Source organism: Lasioglossum baleicum, chromosome 1 (assembly GCF_051020765.1).
Source record: "Lasioglossum baleicum chromosome 1, iyLasBale1, whole genome shotgun sequence".
Lineage (NCBI taxonomy): Eukaryota > Metazoa > Arthropoda > Insecta > Hymenoptera > Halictidae > Lasioglossum > Lasioglossum baleicum.
In genome coordinates this window covers 8,160,109-8,181,401 of record NC_134929.1, presented here as the reverse complement: position 1 = coordinate 8,181,401, position 21,293 = coordinate 8,160,109, and the positions used below count along the sequence as shown (strand labels likewise).

The following is a 21,293-nucleotide window of genomic DNA, read 5'->3' as shown; positions in this document are numbered from 1 at the left end:
TCACCGGTTAGCAAACATTACAACTAACGAAATCGAACATATTGTGCATTATATGTCGGGAAAGAAATAAAATCAAAATGAACCGATTAACGCTATATGTCTTCTCAATATTTCCGGAATAATAATCCTCATCGTTTAACCATTCATTTAATTCTCATATGCTCCTTACAGGTTCGTCATACCTCGTCCATTTTCGTTTAGTTTCTTCTCACACTTTCATTCGACTTACATGTATGTTTTCTTCACACTTACGTTGTTAATAAATACATCGGAAGACATATATAATGGCTGAAAAAATAATTCTAGAGCATTCCTTTTTATCATCCAAGGAAACCACTAGCAGAATATATATTCCCGTAATTATACTTCTTGTTTCGAGACATTTCAAGGAGTCCATATAATGTTGAAATAACGAGCACTGTCTAACGGTTCATTTTTTACAATATCTTAAAAATGCTTAGACCACTTTCATAATTATGGACATATATTAGAAATCCTTGTAGGTTAAACTTTACCTTCGGTAATCAGAAATGGTTGTCTTTTTCTTATGCAATCCTGTAGACCTCGGCGAGAAAATGCTAAATGTCCATGTTTGAATTCTAAATAGGAGATCAGTGGTTCAAAAGTTTGTACATATTGCGACTTCTCAACAGACTATAGCACTTTGCTCACATCCGTCATCTGGTAGATTAGATGAAGTAATCTTACAAACGGCATGTGTGTGTGTGTGTGTTATCTGAAGCCGGGTCTATAAGTGTATATAGTCTAAGCTCGAAAGTATGGAAGTACCACGAGGCGATCCTAGGGGGCAACGAGGCTGGTCGATGGCGGTCGGGTTTCCATTCTAAAAAGACTCACGCGCCATGTTCTGTTTACAGTGTTACTGTGGTCGCGTCCATCATCGTCGCTAGGTACGCTCGTTTCCCCGCTCCCTCGGTTCAAGATTATTATGTTCCGCACGATTCTTTGGTGATGTTCGAAGGCGTGGTGCGTCCGCGTGTTTTCGAAGGTTGGTTCGCGTGACGATTAATCTCGGAGGAAGTGGCTGGTGTCGACGGTGTGCAACGATGATTCTGTGGTACACAACGATCTACGGGCTTTCGGTGGCCGTGCTCGGTGTCAATGCTCTACACGCGAAGGATCCGTTGGCCCATCACGGTAGATGCGAGCCGATCACGATCGATCTATGCATGAATATACCGTACAACGAGACGATCATGCCAAACCTGATGAACCACCAAAAGCAGGAGGACGCCGGCCAAGAGGTGCATCAATTCGCGCCCCTGGTCAAGATGAAGTGCAGCCCTGACCTTCGTTTCTTCCTGTGCACCGTATACGCGCCCGTGTGCACCATTATCGACAGAGCCATACCCCCGTGTAGATCGTTATGCGAGAGTGCTCGTGCGGGTTGCGAACGGCTGATGAACAGCTTCGACTTCGACTGGCCGGATAATCTCGATTGTTCGAAGCTGCCTGAAAATGGTGGGCCGGAGCTGTGCGTCGGTCACAACGAAACCACACCGCCGGAACCGTCGGCTCCTGTCCATCCGCCGCCGAGAATGCCCGTCGCCGAATTCCAACCGTCCTGGACCGGCGCCGGACCAAGACCCTTCGGCAGCGGCTTCATGGTCGGCGCCAGAGACTTCGGTTTCGTTTGTCCTCTACAATTTAAAGTGCCGCACGAACTCGGATACTCGCTGAAAGTCGGCAATCAAGTAGAACGCCACTGCGGCGCACCTTGCGACGGAATGTTCTTCAACGAGAGGGAACGACGGTTCTCCAGGGCATGGGTCGGCAGCTGGGCTTCCGTCTGCGCCGCTTCCTGCTTCTTCACCTTTTTGACGTTTCTCATTGACACTGATCGGTTCAGGTAAATAACACGTAATTTTCTGTGGTTGTAAAGCGAAACTATTACGAATCAATTACTACATATTTAACACAGAACTCTCGTTTCGTTTGGGATTATTGTGCGAAAGATTTTTAACCCTTAGCAGTCGAGGGGTGACTCAGAGTTACTACCAGTAAACATTACTGTAAGTCACGTTTTTGAAATGATCGTACCTTGACAGAGCTCTGTAATTTTTCCTTTCCAAAATGCATATCAGCAAAGCAAACAGATGAGTAAAAACTGCAGTTAATTATCTGGGAAAGGGAGCCTTTACTGCAATGACCTTGACCTTGGGACACATTGTAGAGGGGAGGGTCTAAGTGACATGCTCTTTATTCAAGGTATGGGACAATTGTAGTGCAAAATGTATGGGGAAATTGTGCATTATATATTAGCGGAAGTATATACGCATTTAGTTACATTAACTTTCAACAGACTCGTGTGTACAATTTTTATCTGATGATTACCGAACATTGTAATGTTATCTTAATAATACTGTAGGATTTATGTTGGAAAGTTTAATTGGAAGACACATTGCATTTTAAGTATGTCCAAGTAAAGTAGTGTAACTTCAATTCTTATTTGTCATTCATGCTAATTGAGAATGTACATTTTTATTTCACTTCGCCTGGTAGTGAAAAATTGATGCTTAAACATGTATGTTGTTTTGCGTTACAACCTCACAATTGTTTTAACTGTAAATGTTACATATTATACAGGGGGTCCCATGCAACTGGAACAGGCTGTACCTCCTAAACGGTCGGGAATAGAGGAAAATGTTATAAGAAAAAGTTGAATGGCATCAGACGGTGCATAGTACGCAACTAATTTTATGCACTTTTGTGCATCGGTGCATCAGAAAAATGCAACTGCACTTTTTTTAAAAATGGAAACCTACATTTTCGACCTCATTTTGTGCTCTACATAAAAGTGTAACATACTTATGCCCTGAACTTATTCGTTAAGAAGTTATCGAAGCTAAAAGTTCACTGAATTATTTCGGTCTCGGCAAGTGTTCCGGAGCACCTATGTTATGTTCCATTATAAATCGGAGAAGTTATGGTGCCTACTTCAAAAGAATAAGTATAGGCGCAAGGATCCAATGTGCCACAGGTTGGCCACCCTGGTTTAGGATGTACAACCTGTTCCAGTTGCGTGGGACACCCTGTATAAACTAAAACAATTTTACATCAAGAACCGATTCATTCTATGGTATAGTTTAATGAAAAATTAACTGAGGACATAATCTGTAAGGATGACCAGTTAGTCAATTTCTAATTATCTTATTTATTTACCTAGAAATTCTTGCATTTGATTATTATCGTAATATCCATAGTAATGAAATTGTAATTCTATTCACCGTGGGATACTTCATTCCAATTAATTATTATTCCCCCTATTCTTCTATCCGTACGAGTTTTTACGGTTGAGAAATCACCCAATTAACAGATTGAAATGGTTGTTTTATCGCTGTGATTCTAGATATTGCTTAGAACTATAGTAATTGTAATTGTTAGAACAGATTATAGTTATCATTATCTGTTTCTATAAATTATAATGTTGATTATTCACATTGTAAGAAAATATTAAATATTGTTTTGTCTATAGGTATCCGGAAAGACCAATCATCTTCTTATCAGTCTGCTACCTGATGGTAGCATTGGTATATGTAATTGGTTGGGCAGCTGGTAACTCGATAGCGTGCAGAGAACCTTTCCCACCTCTTTTAGAAACGATGCAAATGGCATCAACAATAACGCAAGGTACCAAGCATAAATTGTGCACGGTACTGTTTATGGTGCTTTACTTCTTCGGGATGGCGTCCAGTATATGGTGGGTCATCCTAACACTGACATGGTTCCTAGCTGCTGGTCTAAAATGGGGCCACGAAGCGATAGAAGCTAATTCACAATATTTTCATTTAGCTGCTTGGGCAGCACCAGCAATAAAAACAGTTACCATTCTTGCAATGGGAGAGGTGGAAGGTATGTCATTCGATAAAACTTCAGTTCTGTTTCTTCGAAAGAAAAGATCCATGGTCTACGATCAATTGTTATATTATCTAATCAACATGTTTATTCTTGTAGGGGATATACTGTCTGGCGTTTGTTATGTGGGACTTTGGAATGTGGAAGCTTTACGCGGGTTCGTTTTAGCACCGCTGTGCGTCTATCTGATACTCGGAACTGCCTTCTTATTAGCCGGATTTGTTTCTTTGTTCCGTATCCGTACGGTAATGAAGCACGACGGCACAAAGACTGACAAATTAGAGAAATTAATGATTCGTATTGGCATATTTTCTGTACTATACATAGTTCCTGCACTGATTGTCATAGCTTGTTTATTTTACGAGCAAGCGTACTTCGATCAATGGATGTTGACATGGAATATGGAGATGTGTTCCAGACCTGGACCGCAATCTCTCTATTCCATACCATGTCCCGTTGGCGAGCGTACCCGCGATGTTGGGAAGCGACCAGAGTTTGAAGTTTTTATGATAAAATATCTAATGGCTATGATCGTCGGCATAACAAGCAGCTTCTGGGTATGGTCGAGTAAAACGCTGACTAGCTGGCGACAGTTTTTCAATCATATAAAGGGTCGTCGCGCGGAAGCGTATGTGTAAAGACGTCATATTTCCATTGTAGCAAAGCTCCTAAAGTTTTGTTCTTCTCAATCATCACATCCGTTCATTGATATCGCTCCTTGGAAGATAATCAACCAAACTAACTCATAACGATATACATTTCATCGCAGTTGATAATATTTAAACAATTTTTACGCTAGGTTTTTTCTTATCGGAAACAGATCTAATCACGAGGATATGAATTTTTATACTATTTCTTTTTTATATTTTACCAACGCATGACTAATAACAATGAGATTATAGATAGGGTGCCGTGCCAAAATACTCCTTTCCTTTTTTTTTCCTTTTTATCGATGCGGTTCTATGTTTCTTCGAGCAAGTATGCGAACTTTTCCATTGTATTTTTATAGAAGTTAGATAAGGACTGTATAAAATGTTAAAGCTAATCGTCGATGATTGGTTTCCAAGTATTATTAGACAAAGTTTGCATTATATTTTAAGTAATGTACTCTTCCCTCGTAACTTCGCAGAATTCATGTCTAATATTGTATCGTTTTGTCTTAAGTTGAAAATGCTCAAACTGTTTGCAGACGAAGTGTTCAAAGTTTATAAGTGTACTTTTCTACTATGCACAAAGCAAATGGTTGATATACTGTAGCATGTCGTGTCTTCAGACCTTCCATTTTTAGGTTTGATCGATAAGATCATGAATGATTACGCTTACTAATTCTCTCGAATGGTTTTTATAATTCTACGAAACTGTTTGTTTGTTTTTTTTTTGTCAGAGATATTTTATAATATTTACTATGTCTCGAACGGACATCTAAAGCTTCTACTTGTCTAATTATTAGAAATGTTTTGTCATATTTTTCGATTCGAAACAGACTTTTAGAAATTTTATCTTTATAAGCTACAATCGAGGCAAAACCACGTCTTTGAAAAGTGTAAAATTAACTCTTCTAAGACATACTCTCTACACTAGATTAACTAAACTTGTATATACTTATATGCATTACTTTTAGCATGTACTATAATATATTTTTAAAAAGTTATGTACATATATATGTCTGCCAAGGAATTGGCGTTTTTGTATGTTTCCTATACGTAATCAAAATACTCGAAACACCCGTCGATGCAAGTACACAATCGAGATTACTCGGTGACGGCTCGCAAACCGGGTGTAATTATTGTTCCAACATAACTGATCAATTCGTCCATTGAAACTGTCGAGCTTTTGTGTATGTAATGTATTTACGGCGTATATTAATTTAAAAAAAAACAAACTTTAAAAATGCTGTAACTAAAATGGCCGTACGTACAACACTGTAGTTGCGCAAACTATCATACATGAAATATACGTGACGTTGTGTAAAGTAATTATATAACTATTATATTCTTTATATAATAAAAACCGGAATATATACATAAAACCGTTCGTTTATAGTATGTTTATTTAATCAATTTATATTCGTTTACAGACGTGTAATTATCTATAAGTAAAAAGGCATGTACATACTATGAATAGTATAAAAGATATCAATAATATAATTATTACGATGAACTAGATTGCGTTTCTTTTGCTTTTGCTTTTGCTTTTGGCATTTTATAAATTCCAAGTTTCCGTAATTTTCGTACAAGTATCGGCGTTATTGTGAATGTCATCGCTAATCGTACAGGCGCGAACAATTTGTGAACGCTGTACGCCAACAGAAATGATGACGAGGTATTTAATACCTTCTCTAATGCAACATTTTCCTGGCAGATAGTTTTAACAAGAGGTGTTAGATCTAGTCCACTGAAATCAGTAAATCATTTTATGTGCATCTAACAGTTGCGTAAGTAACTACTAATAATAGCGAGGTTTCAAATTATTGTTTGATCACTGTTCGCCATTTTCGTAATTATAGAAAAAGTAAAAAATGGTATCTTTAGAGAGTCGATACATCCGGAATGACGATGTTCGGCTAGTGCGTTATATTTCATTTCGAAAGTTAAGGGGGTAGACTCGTGTCTAGGATTGTAAGGGTGTAGGATGCTCCTCATTTCTCGATAATGCAAAGATGGGGTTGTTCAGTAGTGAAAAGTCCTCAAAAGTCCTATTTTTATGTTCACGAGGCATAATTTTCATTATTCGGCGCATGTAGCTGACGCAGCTTTGTGCTTCCGAATAATACAAACCCCTAGTAGTTGAGGAGTGACTCAGAGTCACCACTAAACATTGCTGTACCATTATTTACAATATTGTCTACATTATTAAGGATATCGATGTCTAATCAATTACGGTGATGTTCTAGATTCTAGATAGCTGTTGCAGCTTTATTAAAAATAGTTCTTTTGAATTTAGCGCTGAAAAACCCCATCTTTGCATTATCGAGAAATGAGGAGACGCATCCCGCACCCTTTCAATCCTGGAAACAAAACTACCCCCTTAATCTTACGACGAGTATCAAAAAACTTGACAGTTTGTCGTTCCGAGTGTATACAATTCTGTTCAATTTGCAACGAGATTTATAGCAGAAACTAACCTAATTACAGCTGTATAACATGCTCCGAGAGATATTAAGGAGATTCCTATGTGAAACACTGCAACAGTTTTTCCATAATCCCTCGCCAGCAATCTTAATTTTTCCTTCGTGGACAGTTCTGGCGTGCCCTGTTGGGCTTTGGTCTGTACAGGTGTATTTGTCGAATATCTCATGCTGAAGATACAATTCGGCTGACAAAGTTTTCGTAAAATAATGCTCGTTGCGACGACGTGACTTGCGGTACCTGAGCGACAGATTACAATTTCCAAACTGTTTACCTTAGTCGGTAGCAAGGTGAGTGTGTCTTCAGCATGCTCTGATAATTTGTTGCAATAATTATAATACATTACTACAAAGACCCGACTAACTACGTTTCTCTGACGAATTAGAGCATCTAGCGTTGATAATTATACATGAACCCCGTAACATCGAAAATCTACAGTTAGAATGAATTTATTGAACTGAATAAAGACAAGTTTTAATTGATTCGTTAATTCCCCGCAACCGTTAGTATGACTATTGTAATGTTCTTTTTCGAAACTGCGGTGTGGTAAAAGTTATAGAAAATTCCAGTTGGCAATTATCCCTTTGAATGTTTACTGACCACTCGTTTCAAAGTTCAATTTCGGTAAACGAACGCTTCGGTAATGCGAATTCTGCATGTCCTCGGCTATGTATTTTCCATCTCTGGCCCACTGGCCGCCTGGCATGTTCAAATGCGTTGATTTGCCGCTAGAGCAGAACGGTTTCGGTACGTTGGTCTGCATAGTGCCGCATAAATTCACCGCCCCGAAGCAATCGTACGAGTCCACGTGCGAATCGCCGCAGGTGACCGGGATGCTGGGAAATTCCGATGATTTCGACGACTGTTCATTGCAGAACGACGCACGATCAGCACCCTTGCCATAGATCAACACTGGCGCTGCGATGTCCCGCGATCTCTCGGGCGTAAAGCGACCGGTTTCGTTTGCAAATATTTCGGAGACATTCGTGGGAAGCGGTAGAGTAGGAGGATCCGGATAACGTCGGACGCTCGTCACGTGAAGAGCTTTTATTCGATTTTGATGCACCGCTGCGTATCGCGTGCATTGCATTTCGCCCAGAGACGTACCCGCTGGAAAAATCGAAAGTTCTTCTGTTCAGATAAGCGTTCAGACAGAGAGGTGGGCTGTATATTTCAAATATTATTTAATATTTTAGATTTTAGGAGGGAGGGGTATCGCGATGAAGGGAGCATGGTAATAGGAAAACGAAAGAATAAAGAGGTGCAATAAGAGTTAGTGTATAATTAGATAGTAGAAAGAGGTAACACAGAGTTGAGCAGTATTTAAATACTTCTCGATTCGGCTCTACAACGACATCTCTGTACTACGTTATGGAGTAGCGGATAAACCATTAACCAATCATTAAAATTATTTAAATACCGATTGGAATAAAAGATACATAACTTTTATTCGTTATTCGACTTTTATTTAAATAATTTTGTATTCGCCGAGAATGTGTTCGATGAATACAAGATTATTTAAATAAAAGTCGAATAAAAGATACTTTTGTATTCGAACCTTCGAATAACGAATACAAATTTTGTATCTTTTATTCGTTATTCGAAATTTGTATTTAAATACAATCTAAAGACAATGTAATTAATTACAACTTTTGCCCAAACCTAACACAAACAATGGGAAGGAGACTGATGAGTGGACTGCGGATGTTCATGTAATTTTCAAATTTTTGTAGACGAATTTAAAAAAAGTGGAATCATGTACAATCTTATTTTCAATGATAGTAGTCTCCGTATTTGTGAAATAAATAATAATCGTACTAAATTCTGTGGAATTTTATATTTTAACAATTTTTGAAAATTTTGAGGAGCCATATGTGCATAACAATCCGCAGTCTAGTGATGAGTGAGAGCTTTATGAAAAATAAAGACAAAATATAAATATTCTCAATATTTTTAAAATAAATTACTATTTTCAAAAATTACTGCATCAAATAAAATATTTTATTTTCACGAATTACTGCATGAAATGAAATATTTTATTTTTAGAGTTAGCACATACTTTAAAATATATAAATAAGATTATTTACTATTTTACAAAATCAGAGCTGATTTTATTTTACGCTAGTACCATAAGTTGTAGACAGCGGATTTTATGCATTTATGACAAAAATGAATAGGTATAATTTAATCTTTTTTTGAAAAAAACGGTAAGACTTTGGAACCCTCTCCCCCTCTCCTCCTTTTAACACGTGACATACGTCATTCTATTCGTTTTGACATGCTGAACGGAAAATGTAATTGTCATTTTTGGCGCAATTGAATAGTTTTCGAGATATTCGTGAAAAACTGCAGCTACTACACATTGAATTGTTTATGTATAATACGTGCATGTCCGTGCTGTGCGTATGCGTGAGTGTGATGCGACCGCTCGTCAACTGTTTCCACCACTCTTCCATTCGCATGATTTTTCCGTTACTAGTACATATTCTGGATGACAGAAATTTCATCCAATTCTGAGCATGGACGACTTCGGAAGTTTAGCCCAGATTAACAACAACTTCAGCTATCTAGCCAAACCTAACCCAGCTAATGTCATTTCCGCTCGCATTTGATAGTAAAACAAATTGGTATTGGTCTCATTGTCAGTTCATTTTATATTGTTTAATGTGCGAACCTTCTTCTGAGAAACACTGGGTGGGTGTGTGTGGTATATGTTTTAAAAAGTTCACGCGGTATGTACATATATATGTATAGATCGTTCGACGATCGTTGATCGTACCGATATATCTGTAGAAACATTTGACGAGATCATGCTCACGCATACGCACAGTACGAACGTGCACGGATACACAAAATGCAATGTGTAGTAGCTGCAGTTTTTCACGAATATCTCGATAACTATTGATTTGCGCCAAAAATGACAATTACATTTCGTGTTCATCATGTCAAAACGAATAGAATGACGTATGTCCTGTTACGAAAGGATGGGGGGGTTTCCGAAGTTCAGCGAATTTTCTACACAAACGATAAGACCGAATCTAATCATTCGAAACAAAGAAATATACTGTCATGTCATCTTCGTTTATGTTACATAATTATTGCATGTACCATTACAATTCGTTTCATGATAACAATCATTCGTAATATTGAGAAAAGAATTGTCTTTTTCTCTGAATAGATTAGGTACGTTACACTTGTAGGACAATCAGTTGTATATTTAATGAAAATAAGAAACGATGAAAAGACAATAAAATAAATTGCAGTGTGATATAGTGAATAATGCTTTAATACATTTTGACTTGTCACCGAACAATGAGAATTGCAACTTCTTGCAAAATGGGATTGATTCAACGAACACAGTTTCGTAATGATTGATGAACATAACCACAGACATTGACTGTTATTTAAATGTGTATTGTAAATTTCATACCTGCTGCATGTGAAATACGAGAAAGACTTGTCAATAAATCGGAGGAACTACTGATACGTGATAACGCCATCGTAGAACTGTTATGACATTACGATACAGTTGTTTCGCTGTCACGACACTCGCCGACTGTTTAATAGAAATTCTCTAGACACATAGGAAATTTGATAAATATATATCGAGGCGAATCAAAAAGATTAATAAGAACAAACCGGATATTCAAAACAGCCTTACACTGCAGTCTTCGCGAGACTACCTAACCTAGCCACACTGCCAACAACATTCACATCCTTCGCAAACATACAAACTAAATAAATATATATGCAGCATAGTTCTCGAACATTCACGCAACACATAGAAAGTTATTGTAATTAAGAAACGTCATTCAAACCGGTTAATTTGTGCGTGTGGCAACAGAGTTGTACATGTATGTGCAATCGTAAGCTGGAGCTTGTTTCGACAGGAAGGGAAACAGTAACAGAAGATGAAGAAAACTTCCGTGCATTCTACTACCAACTATAAGTAGAAATCTCTAGCTAAAATGCATACCAGGGTATCGCCACTCTAATAGGAGAACTGTTAGCACGAATTTAGTACTATAACACGAAATAAAGATGTCACTACTTGCAGGAGTAATTCTCAAACAGTCCGCCAGATGGAATTGATGCCAGTATTTTGGTGCACGTTGTAAACAGTTGTAAACAAAAATATACGGTTTCAATGTATTAGGTTGGAGAATCTTATTATTCCGGTCGAATAAAATTCTGGAGCCTGGAGGTGACAAACTCGTTGAATGCCGTTTCAGCATCTCTCTGGGATTTGAAGCATTTCTCACGCAAGAAGTTGTCGAGATGCTTAAAAAAGTGGTAATCGGTGGGCGAGAGATCTGGTGAGTATGGTGGATGAGATAGTTTCGTAGCCTAATTCGTTCAACTTTTGAAGGGTCGGCCGGGCGTTGTCGTGGAGAAGGATAGGACCATTTCTGCTGACCAGTGCTGGACACAAACCTTGAAGTTTCTTGTGCATTTCGTCGATTTGGTGGTGGTACTTTTCAGCTGTAATGGTTTCACCAGGATTCAGGAAGCTGTGGTGAATCAAACCGGCCACAGACCACCAAACTATCACCATGACCTTCTTTTGGTGCAACTGTGGCTTTGGTAAGTGTTTTGAATCTTCGTCGTAGTCTAGCCACTGAGCCGATCGTTGATTGCGCAAAGGAAGGGCAGATGACCCTCGCTTTCTGCGATATGCGATATGTTATGCGATATGCGATGTGTGTTGTATGATCTCGATGTATGTTCTGCGATATGCGATGTATGTTGTATGATCTCGATGTATGTTCTGCGATATGCGATGTATGTTATACGATGTTGATGTGTGTTACGAGATATACGATGTGTGTGATGTGTGTTATACGATCTCGATGTGTGTTACGATATATACGATGTGTGTTACGCATCTACACACATCTTATATCTCGTAACACACATCACAGACATCGTATATGTCGTAATACACATCGTACATCTCGTAACACACATCGTACATCTCGTAACACACATCTTATATCTCGTGTTATACGATCTCGATGTATGTTGTGCGAGTTGCGATGTGTGTTGTACGTCTCGATGTGTGTTACGAGATGTACGATGTGTGTTACGAGATATACGATGTGTGTGATGTGTGTTATACGATCTCGATGTGTGTTACGATATATACGATGTGTGTTACGCATCTACACACATCTTATATCTCGTAACACACATCACAGACATCGTATATGTCGTAACACACATCGTACATCTCGTAACACACATCTTATATCTCGTGTTATACGATCTCGATGTATGTTGTGCGAGTTGCGATGTGTGTTGTACGTCTCGATGTGTGTTACGAGATGTACGATGTGTGTTACGAGATATACGATGTGTGTGATGTGTGTTATACGATCTCGATGTGTGTTACGAAATGTAAGATGTGTGTTACGAGATGTACGATGTGTGTTACGAGATATACGATGTGTGTGATGTGTGTTATACGATCTCGATGTGTGTTACGATATATACGATGTGTGTTACGCATCCACACACATCTTATATCTCGTAACACACATCGTATATATCGTAACACACATCGTATATATCGTAACACACATCACACACATCGTACATCTCGTAACACACATCTTATATCTCGTGTTATACGATCTCGATGTATGTTCTGCGAGTTGCGATGTGTGTTGTACGATCTCGATGTGTGTAACGAGATGTACGATGTGTGTTACGAGATATAAGATGTGTGTTACGAGATGTACGATGTGTGTTACGAGATATACGATGTGTGTTACGAGATATATGATGTGGGTGATGTGTGTTACGAGATATATGATGTGGGTGATGTGTGTTACACGATCTCGATGTGTGTTACGATATATACGATGTGTGTTACGCATCCACGCACATCTTATATCTCGTAACACACATCGTATATATCGTAACACACATCACACACATCGTACATCTCGTAACACACATCTTATATCTCGTGTTATACGATCTCGATGTATGTTCTGCGAGTTGCGATGTGTGTTGTACGATCTCGATGTGTGTTACGAGATATACGATATGTGTGGATGTGTGTTATACATTGTTTTGCTTTTTATTGAGCCAGTTCATTGTTAATTGCTGTGATATGCATTTGATGTATTCTCATTGTGAAAAAGTTTGTAAATAATGTTTAATTTGCAATATTTGTAATGAAACAGTGTTATCGCGCTTGATAATATGGTTTGAATTTATTAATAAGTAGAAAATTGTACATATACTTTTTGTAAGTGTTACAATATTCAATATACTGAATTTAAAATGTATTAAAATGTTTTAATTTGTTTTATTTTCAAATAAAAATTATAAATTAGCAAGGAATGGGTAGTATGGATTTAAAATTCCCGCGTTTACCCGTTAGTTATGTAACACGAAATTCAGATGGCGTTCGATTTCCGTGCTAACAGAAAAATACATTGAGTGGCGATACCCTGAATGCATACAGATAAGATAATAACCAAGTAGACCAATCGCTATACAGGGTTTCGAGTCTCACGAACTGAAATACCGACATTGTTATCAACAACCTTCGACTATATACATTATAGTGTGTTCACACCCGGGGAATGGTCGTGCCACTTTTGTCTGCGCATCATGTTTAGCCTAGAATAGCTCCTACATCATCTTTAACATGGAACAGAACCTACATCATCTTTAGAACAGGAAACAGAACCCACTATACTGTTATTATTTACCTCTTTTTTGTGCTTTTGATTTTTTCAGAAACGCTAGTGCTGCACCAAGTCGATCGGAAACTAACCTGTTCATCGTTAGCATGGACTACAACCCAGTTGTCTACAGTCATTTCTTGATTTTTATTTATAAATATAAAGATATGAAATCAATGCGCGAACCACGAGATGTATCTCGTCGGTGCCTGTGCCCACTTGCCTATGTCGCTGAATACAGGCGCTGGCTCTCGTCGATGTCCAGGCTGAAGATCTAGGATCTGATCCATGCTAAGGATCATGTAGGATCTTGTCTATGCTAAAGATGATATAGGAGCTGATCCAGGCTAAGCACTAGAGTAGGGGGCAGCACTATAATGGGCACGGCCAAAACCCGGGCTCTGATTTCCTCTCTGCTCGGTGCTGTGGTTGATATCAATCTTATCGATAAAATAGAAAATTACGTTATCGACACCCGCCACATTTAAAACTGCAGCTGCGTGCATGCAATAATGCAATCAGAATTGTTTGGTGTCGAGAGGGTCATTAAATAGTCTGGGGTAGTTTTCGTTTACACGCGTCACCTCGTAAGTGCGGTTGAACATCGTCCCCCATGTTACAACAATTTGAACAGAGCTGCACCGTGCAAAATTCAAATCTGCTAATCCATCCATTCCGTTTAATCGTGACATTATTATAGCAACTGTGTATTGCGTTCCCAATGGATTTCAATCGCTTTAACGACAACCCGTTACGTTCTATACATATATTACAAACAAGAATAATTTTATGATCACGACCGGCTCGTAAATTACAATAACGTCCGTTCAGTAACTGTAATTCGATAGCATGCATTTTAGATTTGTCTGGTTCGAATACAATCGCACGTGAAACGAACGCGTGCCACTATTCATGAATCATATCAATTTCTATCCGGTTTGGAAAACGCACAATCTTATTTGTCGGATAGTTTATAGATAGATTATTCCGATTTGTGCCAGGCGAGGGTAAATTACACACGCAGGGGTTTCTGTAATATTAAAATAATTTAATTGTATAATTCGATAGACAGTAACATGGTTTACACGAATGACGTAATGCCACATCGAAGTTGTTGCACCTGTCGTGGTCGCCGTTCAGACAAGGGTCTACCAACAATGGGGGACATTTATCGTTACAATAATATTTGCTGCGACAACCATCGTTGCGTACTATGATCGACCATCGACAACGAAAGTACGCGGCTTAATTATAATATAAATCGAGGGACCGGTTAAACAATTCGCCTGCGCGTCCACGTGTTTTAGGCGGCTTACAAATAGTAATACGATTGAGACAACAAGAAACTCACGACAGTTTCGCGTTCCTAGAACTCAAGAACCATTGCGCACGAGACGATCAGTGTCCGGAGATTCATTCACGGGTCATATTTTGCAATAAGCTGCCGAACACCGAGTATTTTTTGTTAACAGGGAGGCTCTAACACGTTCGCTGCTAATTTACACAATGTATTATTTACACACACACACAGAACATTACACACGCAAGAACTGTCCAGATCTTTTACCGATCTTTGCGTTATAAGATGGAGCAAAAATCCTTAAAACGGGCAGCGAACGCGTTCACTTAATATTCGCTATTGTTCTTAACCTACTTGATAATTATTCACATTGGCGATATCGCAGCAATTTTGATTAGTTTGGAATGTCTTATCAGCAGACTAGCAATCGTTATGCAAAAGAGAACGTTTAAGAATCATTTGCAAGAATACGAAATTTATTCTTTCCGTTAATCATTCTGATTACTCGAAAATAACGTGTCCATATTGTCATCACTAAAATAATTTTTGTCAAGTGTCAGAAACATAAATAAAATGAAAACAAATCTGTTCTTTGAAACAGGAAAAATAGCTTCTTTAAAGTTCAGAGTAGGTCAAGGATAGTGAAAGAATATTCCGAAAATCGTCTAATGTCTTTGCAGTCTGTAACCGCATAAAATCCACAGTCTACGGAAAACATGTATCAAGCTCATCCTAACTGGTGCGGAATCGCTGATGGATATAATCACCGCCTACTCCGTAAACATAGAAAATACGAGAAAGAAGGAAGTATCAAAAGAAGGAACGCAAGAGCTTGAAACGTTGTATCATTTGGATCTTGTTCGGACGACGATCGATAAGTACTTTTCGTTACTAAGAGAAAATTTATTCCGCGTTACGCAATGCAAGAATGTAATAAAAAAAAAAAAATAGAGAAAAGAATAGAAGACTTCATCGTTTCCGCTTTCTTCCGTTCGTTCGAGAAGAAACAACCTTGCTCCACGAGCTCCGCGGTGTTGGCTTCGAACCTCAGCGGTCTACGTGTTCCAGTCACTGGCCGTTGGTCAAGACTATACAGAAATTGTTTAGCGGGTCTCCGACGGTTCCGGTTGGTCGCGTCAACGAAAAAGAGAAACTGGATAAACGAAACGAGAGCAATCGGCGACCAGTTGCACGGCATTTCGTTCGCGGAAGGATGCGAGTTCGGTGATGATCGCGCCGACCCTTTTGCTGCCAGAACAGGTGGGATATGCAAGACCTGGCGGGTCGATTTAACGTTAACCCTTTTCACTCGAAAATGAAACATCTGTTCGACCTAGAATATTCTCTATAACTTTTTAAATTTCATGGATGTGAAATTGATATCATAACTCGTACAATGCTTAAATGTTTAGTAATTGATTTAACTTGAATAATGGTACGGCAATTTTTCGTGGCGCTTCCGAGTCACCACTCGAGGGCCAAGGGTTAACATTTTCATGGAAGAATCGAATCAGCCCGTGGCAGTTTTCGCACAGACATCCGACTATCAGCGAAAGGGTCGAACCGTCCGTTAACGCCGGATCGCTCCGACTTCGCTGCATCAGGCGAAGCAACCGTTTACGAACGCAAGTGCCGCATCGCAGTTTAAACATCTACCGGTTAAAATATACAGAGAGAATAACCATCGTCGCGTAGTCGTGCGAACTGCAATTAGTGTTGTATAAAGCTCGAGTCTTCGAAGCTCCAGAGCTCAATCTTAAAGACTATTCTATAGAAGAACTCTTTAAGACTGAGCTCTGGAGCTTCGAAGACTCGAGCTTTATACAACACTAACTGCAATCGTTCGCAAGCGAATACGGGAGTTCAGCGTGTACATTCGGAGACAACGAGAAAGCAAGAACAACGTGGATCAATTAACAGGGATTTGACCAACGAAAGGTTCCGTGACCATTGTCTCGTGCAAAGCAGGCCCTATCTAAATTAGTTCCCCTTGCAGACCGGTTCTGAAGATGTTCGAAGAAGAACGGTCCTCGTCTCGAGGATCTTCTTCAGGGCTCTTCTTCTTAAGGTCTTCTTCAGCTTCTCCTCGAGGTTTTGCTGGATTCCCCGACCCGCTGTACCGTTGCCTCCGAGTGTACACGCTCAATCTTACAATTAAAGTAGTCCAGAGCTCGCGTGCTTATTTCCCGCTCGGTCACGGTCCGCTGTCTCCGAATCCTACCGAGAAGAGCCAAACGACGAGAAGGAATTCGCTCTTTCAACGGCACTCGGTTAGAACTGGCCGTGCCGTGAGCTTTTACCAGCTTGTTAAACGTTGCAGAAATTGTACAGGTTCAAGGTCCGCGCGCCTAGGGTAGCGTGTAACCGAGGTCACGCGTTTGCAGCGTTGGTGGTCTCCTCCTCTTTGCTCAACTCTATCAGCTTCTCCAGGGAAAATTGCCGCGCCCTCGCCGCCCACACTTCCCCGTTCGCTAGCACCCTGCAAGAATAAACATGGTATCGTCACGACGACATCAAAAGTCACATTGAATTTATATTTTTATTATTAATCTGCTATTCTTAGCTCTTATCGTTAGTTGGTATCGCTAGGTCCCTGACGATCCATAAAATAGTTTAGATTGTTGGTTTCGTCATTTAAAAAGTTAAAAAAGTTAAAAATTGTGTTCCTTCCATTTCCCTCTACAACTTTTCGTTGACTGGACTATATTTAATATTTTTTGTATACATACAACAAGAAACAAAAGTTTCAATAGAAATATAAAATCGTTTGGCGGTCCGCACAATTTAACATGGCGGGCCACATGCGGCCCGCGGGCCGCGCGTTGGCCAGGCCTGTTCTAGAGGATGCCTTGGATGCTCGATCGAAGGAACGATTCCGGGTCCGCAGAAGTATCATTCGAAACCGAATACGTACCGTCTGGTGTTTTCGCTGACCAGCCTATCCGGTGCTCCGTAAACCGGCGAATTAGCATAAGGATCATAGCCGAGCACAGACAGCATCGGCGCGATGTCAGGCATTTCTCTGACTACGTCGTCCGGAATGTGGCCGACCCACTTGGTCAGTGCTTCCAAGTTGACTGGCTTTATGATCTGATCCGACGACCTCTCCACCCTGCATACCGAAAATACAGAATTTAACGTTCGGTCGTTTCAACAGACTAGGACGCGAGAGTCGATCGTCCTTTTTCGCAGAACGAGCCTCATTCCCTCGGAATGACATCATTCTCGAACACGAAAATTGTTGCTTCGTCAGCTGGGTCTCTTACTTGCTCAGAGGCACGCCGCCCGGCTTATTAATGAACTCCTCGTGATGCATCACGGACTCGTTCCACGGAACGTCCAAGAAGTTTAGAATCTTCTTCATCCATTGACGCGGGTGCAGCACCAGCTGCTCGTACGGAACCATCAGACACTTATCTGATCCTATTTCCTTGCACTGTCCGTACATGATCGAGATCGCGTGGTTCCACTTGATCAACGATTGCCTGTAGGAGGATAGATCGAAGCCAGTGATGGTGACCTGGAAGATGCGCGATTATCATTCAGTACTCATCATTCACTATCTTACGCTGGAGGTCATTTACTTATGTACAAGTCATTTGTTAATCATCTAACTGTAGAGGGACATTATTCGCATCCGGACAATTTCGAACAGTTTGCGGTATTCACGTATTTTACTTCATACTATTCGGTTGTCGCATTATAGGACATTTCATAAGCGACAATCTAATAGTTTAAAACTGAAGGTAGGATTATTTGTACACAAGTATATGGCCGCCATTGATTCTAAACAACTCTGAACGACGGAATTGCAAATGATTTACGTCAGCCCGAGCTTCGACGGCCAGCTAAAATAGCCATTTGCAAAACAAGTAATTTGCGAATCGGCGCCGTGTCAGAAGCAGTTCCGCCGGTTGCGAAGAGAAGCCGGAATAATTTTTGTTTACATCAGAAACACTACCGTGACAAAAACATACTTTACTACGAGAACAATTAACATTAATGTGTTCTTGATTCTAAATTTCGTCGCGATATCTCTTCTTTCTTCTCGAATTTATATTTTACGTATTCCATAAAGTGTTACGTGTATGAAACATAAATATAAAATACATATTTGGACAAAATAAAAAGTATGAATGAAAATCAATTAAAAAGTATTGTTTAACAAATGCAAAAAATATTTAATTAGCTATAGTTAAAAATGGCTGTTTTGAAATAGCTTTGGTGAAAATTTCATTGCGATATCTCTAATGGTTCAAAAGTTATAACAAAATGTCATTGAATTTCTCGATTTCGGGCCACTACTGTGTCAAAATCAAAGAACTTTCGATAGAAATGAGATAGAGCGATGAATTTTTTTTAAAATGAAAGCTGAAACTTTGCAGAATATGGCATAATTATGGAGATTGTGGTACGAACGTTTTTTAACCTTCAAAGAATTCGTTAAACTTGCATAATTTCAAGAAAATGTGGTTTCTCCAGTACCACGCGCGGATCGATTTCTTGCAAAATCCTGAGGTCGTAGATAAACTTTGAAATCAGATTTGAAATCAGCGTGAAAAAATCTACGGGACATGATGTGTCGCACGTTAAAAAATAATTTTTTCCGCGCGTGGTATTGGAAAAACCACAATTTTCTTGAAATTGTGCAAGTTTAACGAATTCTTTCAACGTTAAAAAACGTTCGTACCACAATCTCCATAATTGTCCCATATTCTGCAGTTCCAGCTTTCATTTAAAAAAAATTTCATCGCTTTATCTCATTTCTATCGAAAGTTCTTTGATTTTGACACAGATTTCGTCGGTTTGGCCTATAGTGCGGCAGTTCGTTTTACAGAGATTTACATTTTGCGTCCGGATTTTCGATGCGCGCCCAAAATATCGCCGGTGGATTCCTCGGCCGCGCGCGAATTCTCCTTGCTGTTCTCCTTTTATTTCCCGTCCTACGGGCACTGCCGGATAGACGGCGTTTTAATATTCGCGAATCAAGTGGGATAGATTTGCATAAATGAACCAGCGGCGTATAGAGGCAGCTGAGTGCGCGCGCGAGTGAACGCTTCGATCGGGTCTCCTACCTTTCTCGAGATAATGGAATGCACGGTGGCACGGCCGTCGCGGATCATGAAGATAAACTTGGCATTTGGAAAGAGATCGAGAATGTACGAGCCCATCTTCAGAGTGAGGGGATCCTTATTGCACAAGCGCGGAGCTGGCTCCGCGTGTCGCGCTATGATCTCCAGACAGAACGCTGCTATCGCGCTGTCCATCACCTGCGGCAAATGATTATTCCGTAATTAATATACTCGTATCTCGAAACGGGCTCGTATTACACGCTGGAATGGTCCACATTCAACATTGATAACGAGCCGACGCTTCTCCTGCCTGGTCCAGCGGATGCTGGATTCATGCTGTGCATATTTTTGGAAGGATCAGACAAAATACATGTACAACAATCTTTGAACAGCATCCTCCGGGATCAGGCGGAGTGGACAAGAGAATTTTCTTCGGCGAACGTTTTCTACTTTGATCAGCAATCAGCAAATGAATGACCAAGAAAATTTACATTATCGATCAACGATTCTAAATGAACACGATCATTTTGTGTTTCACTCAACAATTCTGAACGACCAAGAAAATTTACATGATCTGTCAGCAATTGTGAATAAACATGAAAATATCCATTGTCGATCAGCAATTCTGAATGACCAAGAAAAGTTAGATGATCGATCAACGATTCTACATGAACACGAACATTTTCTATTTCGTTCAGCAATTCTGAATGACCAAGAAAATTGACATGATCTGTCAACCATTCTGAATAAACATGAAAATATTCATAGTCGATCTGCAATTCTGAATGACCAAGCAAATTGACATGATCTGTTAACAATTCTGAATAAACATGAAAATATTCATAGTCGATCTGCAATTCTGAATGAACAAGAGAATTTTCATTATCTGTCAGCAACTCGTGTAAATATGAAAATATTCATTGTCGATCAGCAATTTTGAATGATCATGAAGATGTCCATGACCGATCAGCAATTTGAATGATCACGAAAATGTCCATGACCGATCAGCAATTCTGAATGGTCAACAGAATTCACATTATGGATGTGCAAGTCTGAACGTACATGACAAATTTTAATTATTCTTCAGTGATTCTTGATGAACATGAAAAATGTTCATTATAAATCAGCAATTCTGAATGAACATTAAAGTATCCATTATTAATCAACAATTCTGAACGAACACGAAAATGTCCATGACCGATCAGCAACTCTGAATGAT

The 21,293-nt window shown here is 39.5% G+C and overlaps 3 protein-coding genes across 7 annotated transcripts in view; 1 reads left to right on the top strand and 2 right to left on the bottom strand.

Annotated features, from left to right (window-relative positions):
* Positions 1-242: 242 nt before the first annotated feature.
* Fz (frizzled class receptor) lies at positions 243-13,077 on the top strand. 2 transcript variants are annotated; one of them, XM_076437239.1, is made up of 4 exons: positions 243-1,870; positions 3,497-3,873; positions 3,976-11,304; positions 11,374-13,077. In XM_076437239.1, the coding sequence occupies exons 1-3, from the start codon at positions 1,068-1,070 to the stop codon at positions 4,512-4,514; spliced, it is 1,719 nt and encodes a 572-aa protein (XP_076293354.1). In that variant the 5' UTR covers positions 243-1,067; the 3' UTR covers positions 4,515-11,304; positions 11,374-13,077. The 2 variants fall into 2 exon arrangements, with proteins under 2 accessions (XP_076293354.1, XP_076293342.1); XM_076437227.1 differs by having other exon boundaries at positions 3,976-11,320.
* LOC143215284 (uncharacterized) lies at positions 5,909-10,957 on the bottom strand. 4 transcript variants are annotated; one of them, XM_076437305.1, is made up of 5 exons: positions 10,823-10,957; positions 10,435-10,578; positions 7,605-8,114; positions 7,001-7,244; positions 5,909-6,270 (listed from the first exon to the last, which is right to left on the bottom strand). In XM_076437305.1, exons 2-5 carry the CDS (start codon positions 10,502-10,504, stop codon positions 6,027-6,029), a joined length of 1,068 nt encoding a protein of 355 aa, XP_076293420.1. In that variant the 5' UTR covers positions 10,505-10,578; positions 10,823-10,957; the 3' UTR covers positions 5,909-6,026. The 4 variants fall into 4 exon arrangements, with proteins under 4 accessions (XP_076293420.1, XP_076293447.1, XP_076293438.1 ...); XM_076437332.1 differs by having other exon boundaries at positions 10,857-10,874; XM_076437323.1 differs by lacking the exon at positions 10,823-10,957 and adding an exon at positions 10,644-10,816.
* The window catches only part of Tpst (tyrosylprotein sulfotransferase), a 26,749-nt gene continuing 18,414 nt past the window's right edge, over positions 12,959-21,293 (bottom strand). Inside the window, exons 4-7 of the mRNA XM_076437292.1 lie at positions 20,078-20,272; positions 18,269-18,522; positions 17,917-18,114; positions 12,959-17,481 (exon numbers count right to left, since the gene is read on the bottom strand). Coding sequence (XP_076293407.1) covers positions 17,373-17,481; positions 17,917-18,114; positions 18,269-18,522; positions 20,078-20,272 — 756 coding nt within the window. The 3' untranslated portion in view covers positions 12,959-17,372. The remainder of the gene's footprint in view (positions 17,482-17,916; positions 18,115-18,268; positions 18,523-20,077; positions 20,273-21,293) is intronic.

Coding starts and splice junctions, on each gene's coding strand:
- LOC143215284 (XM_076437305.1), bottom strand. CDS start 10,504: ATGGCGTTATCACGTATCAGTAGTTCCTCCGATTTATTGACAAGTCTT. Junction 8,115..10,434: donor TCGTATTTCACATGCAGCAG/GTATGAAATTTA, acceptor CGATTTTTCCAG/CGGGTACGTCTCTGGGCGAA. Junction 6,271..7,000: donor TGTTATACAGCTGTAATTAG/GTTAGTTTCTGC, acceptor TACTGATTTCAG/TGGACTAGATCTAACACCTC.
- Fz (XM_076437239.1), top strand. CDS start 1,068: ATGATTCTGTGGTACACAACGATCTACGGGCTTTCGGTGGCCGTGCTC. Junction 1,871..3,496: donor ATTGACACTGATCGGTTCAG/GTAAATAACACG, acceptor TTTTGTCTATAG/GTATCCGGAAAGACCAATCA. Junction 3,874..3,975: donor TGCAATGGGAGAGGTGGAAG/GTATGTCATTCG, acceptor TTATTCTTGTAG/GGGATATACTGTCTGGCGTT.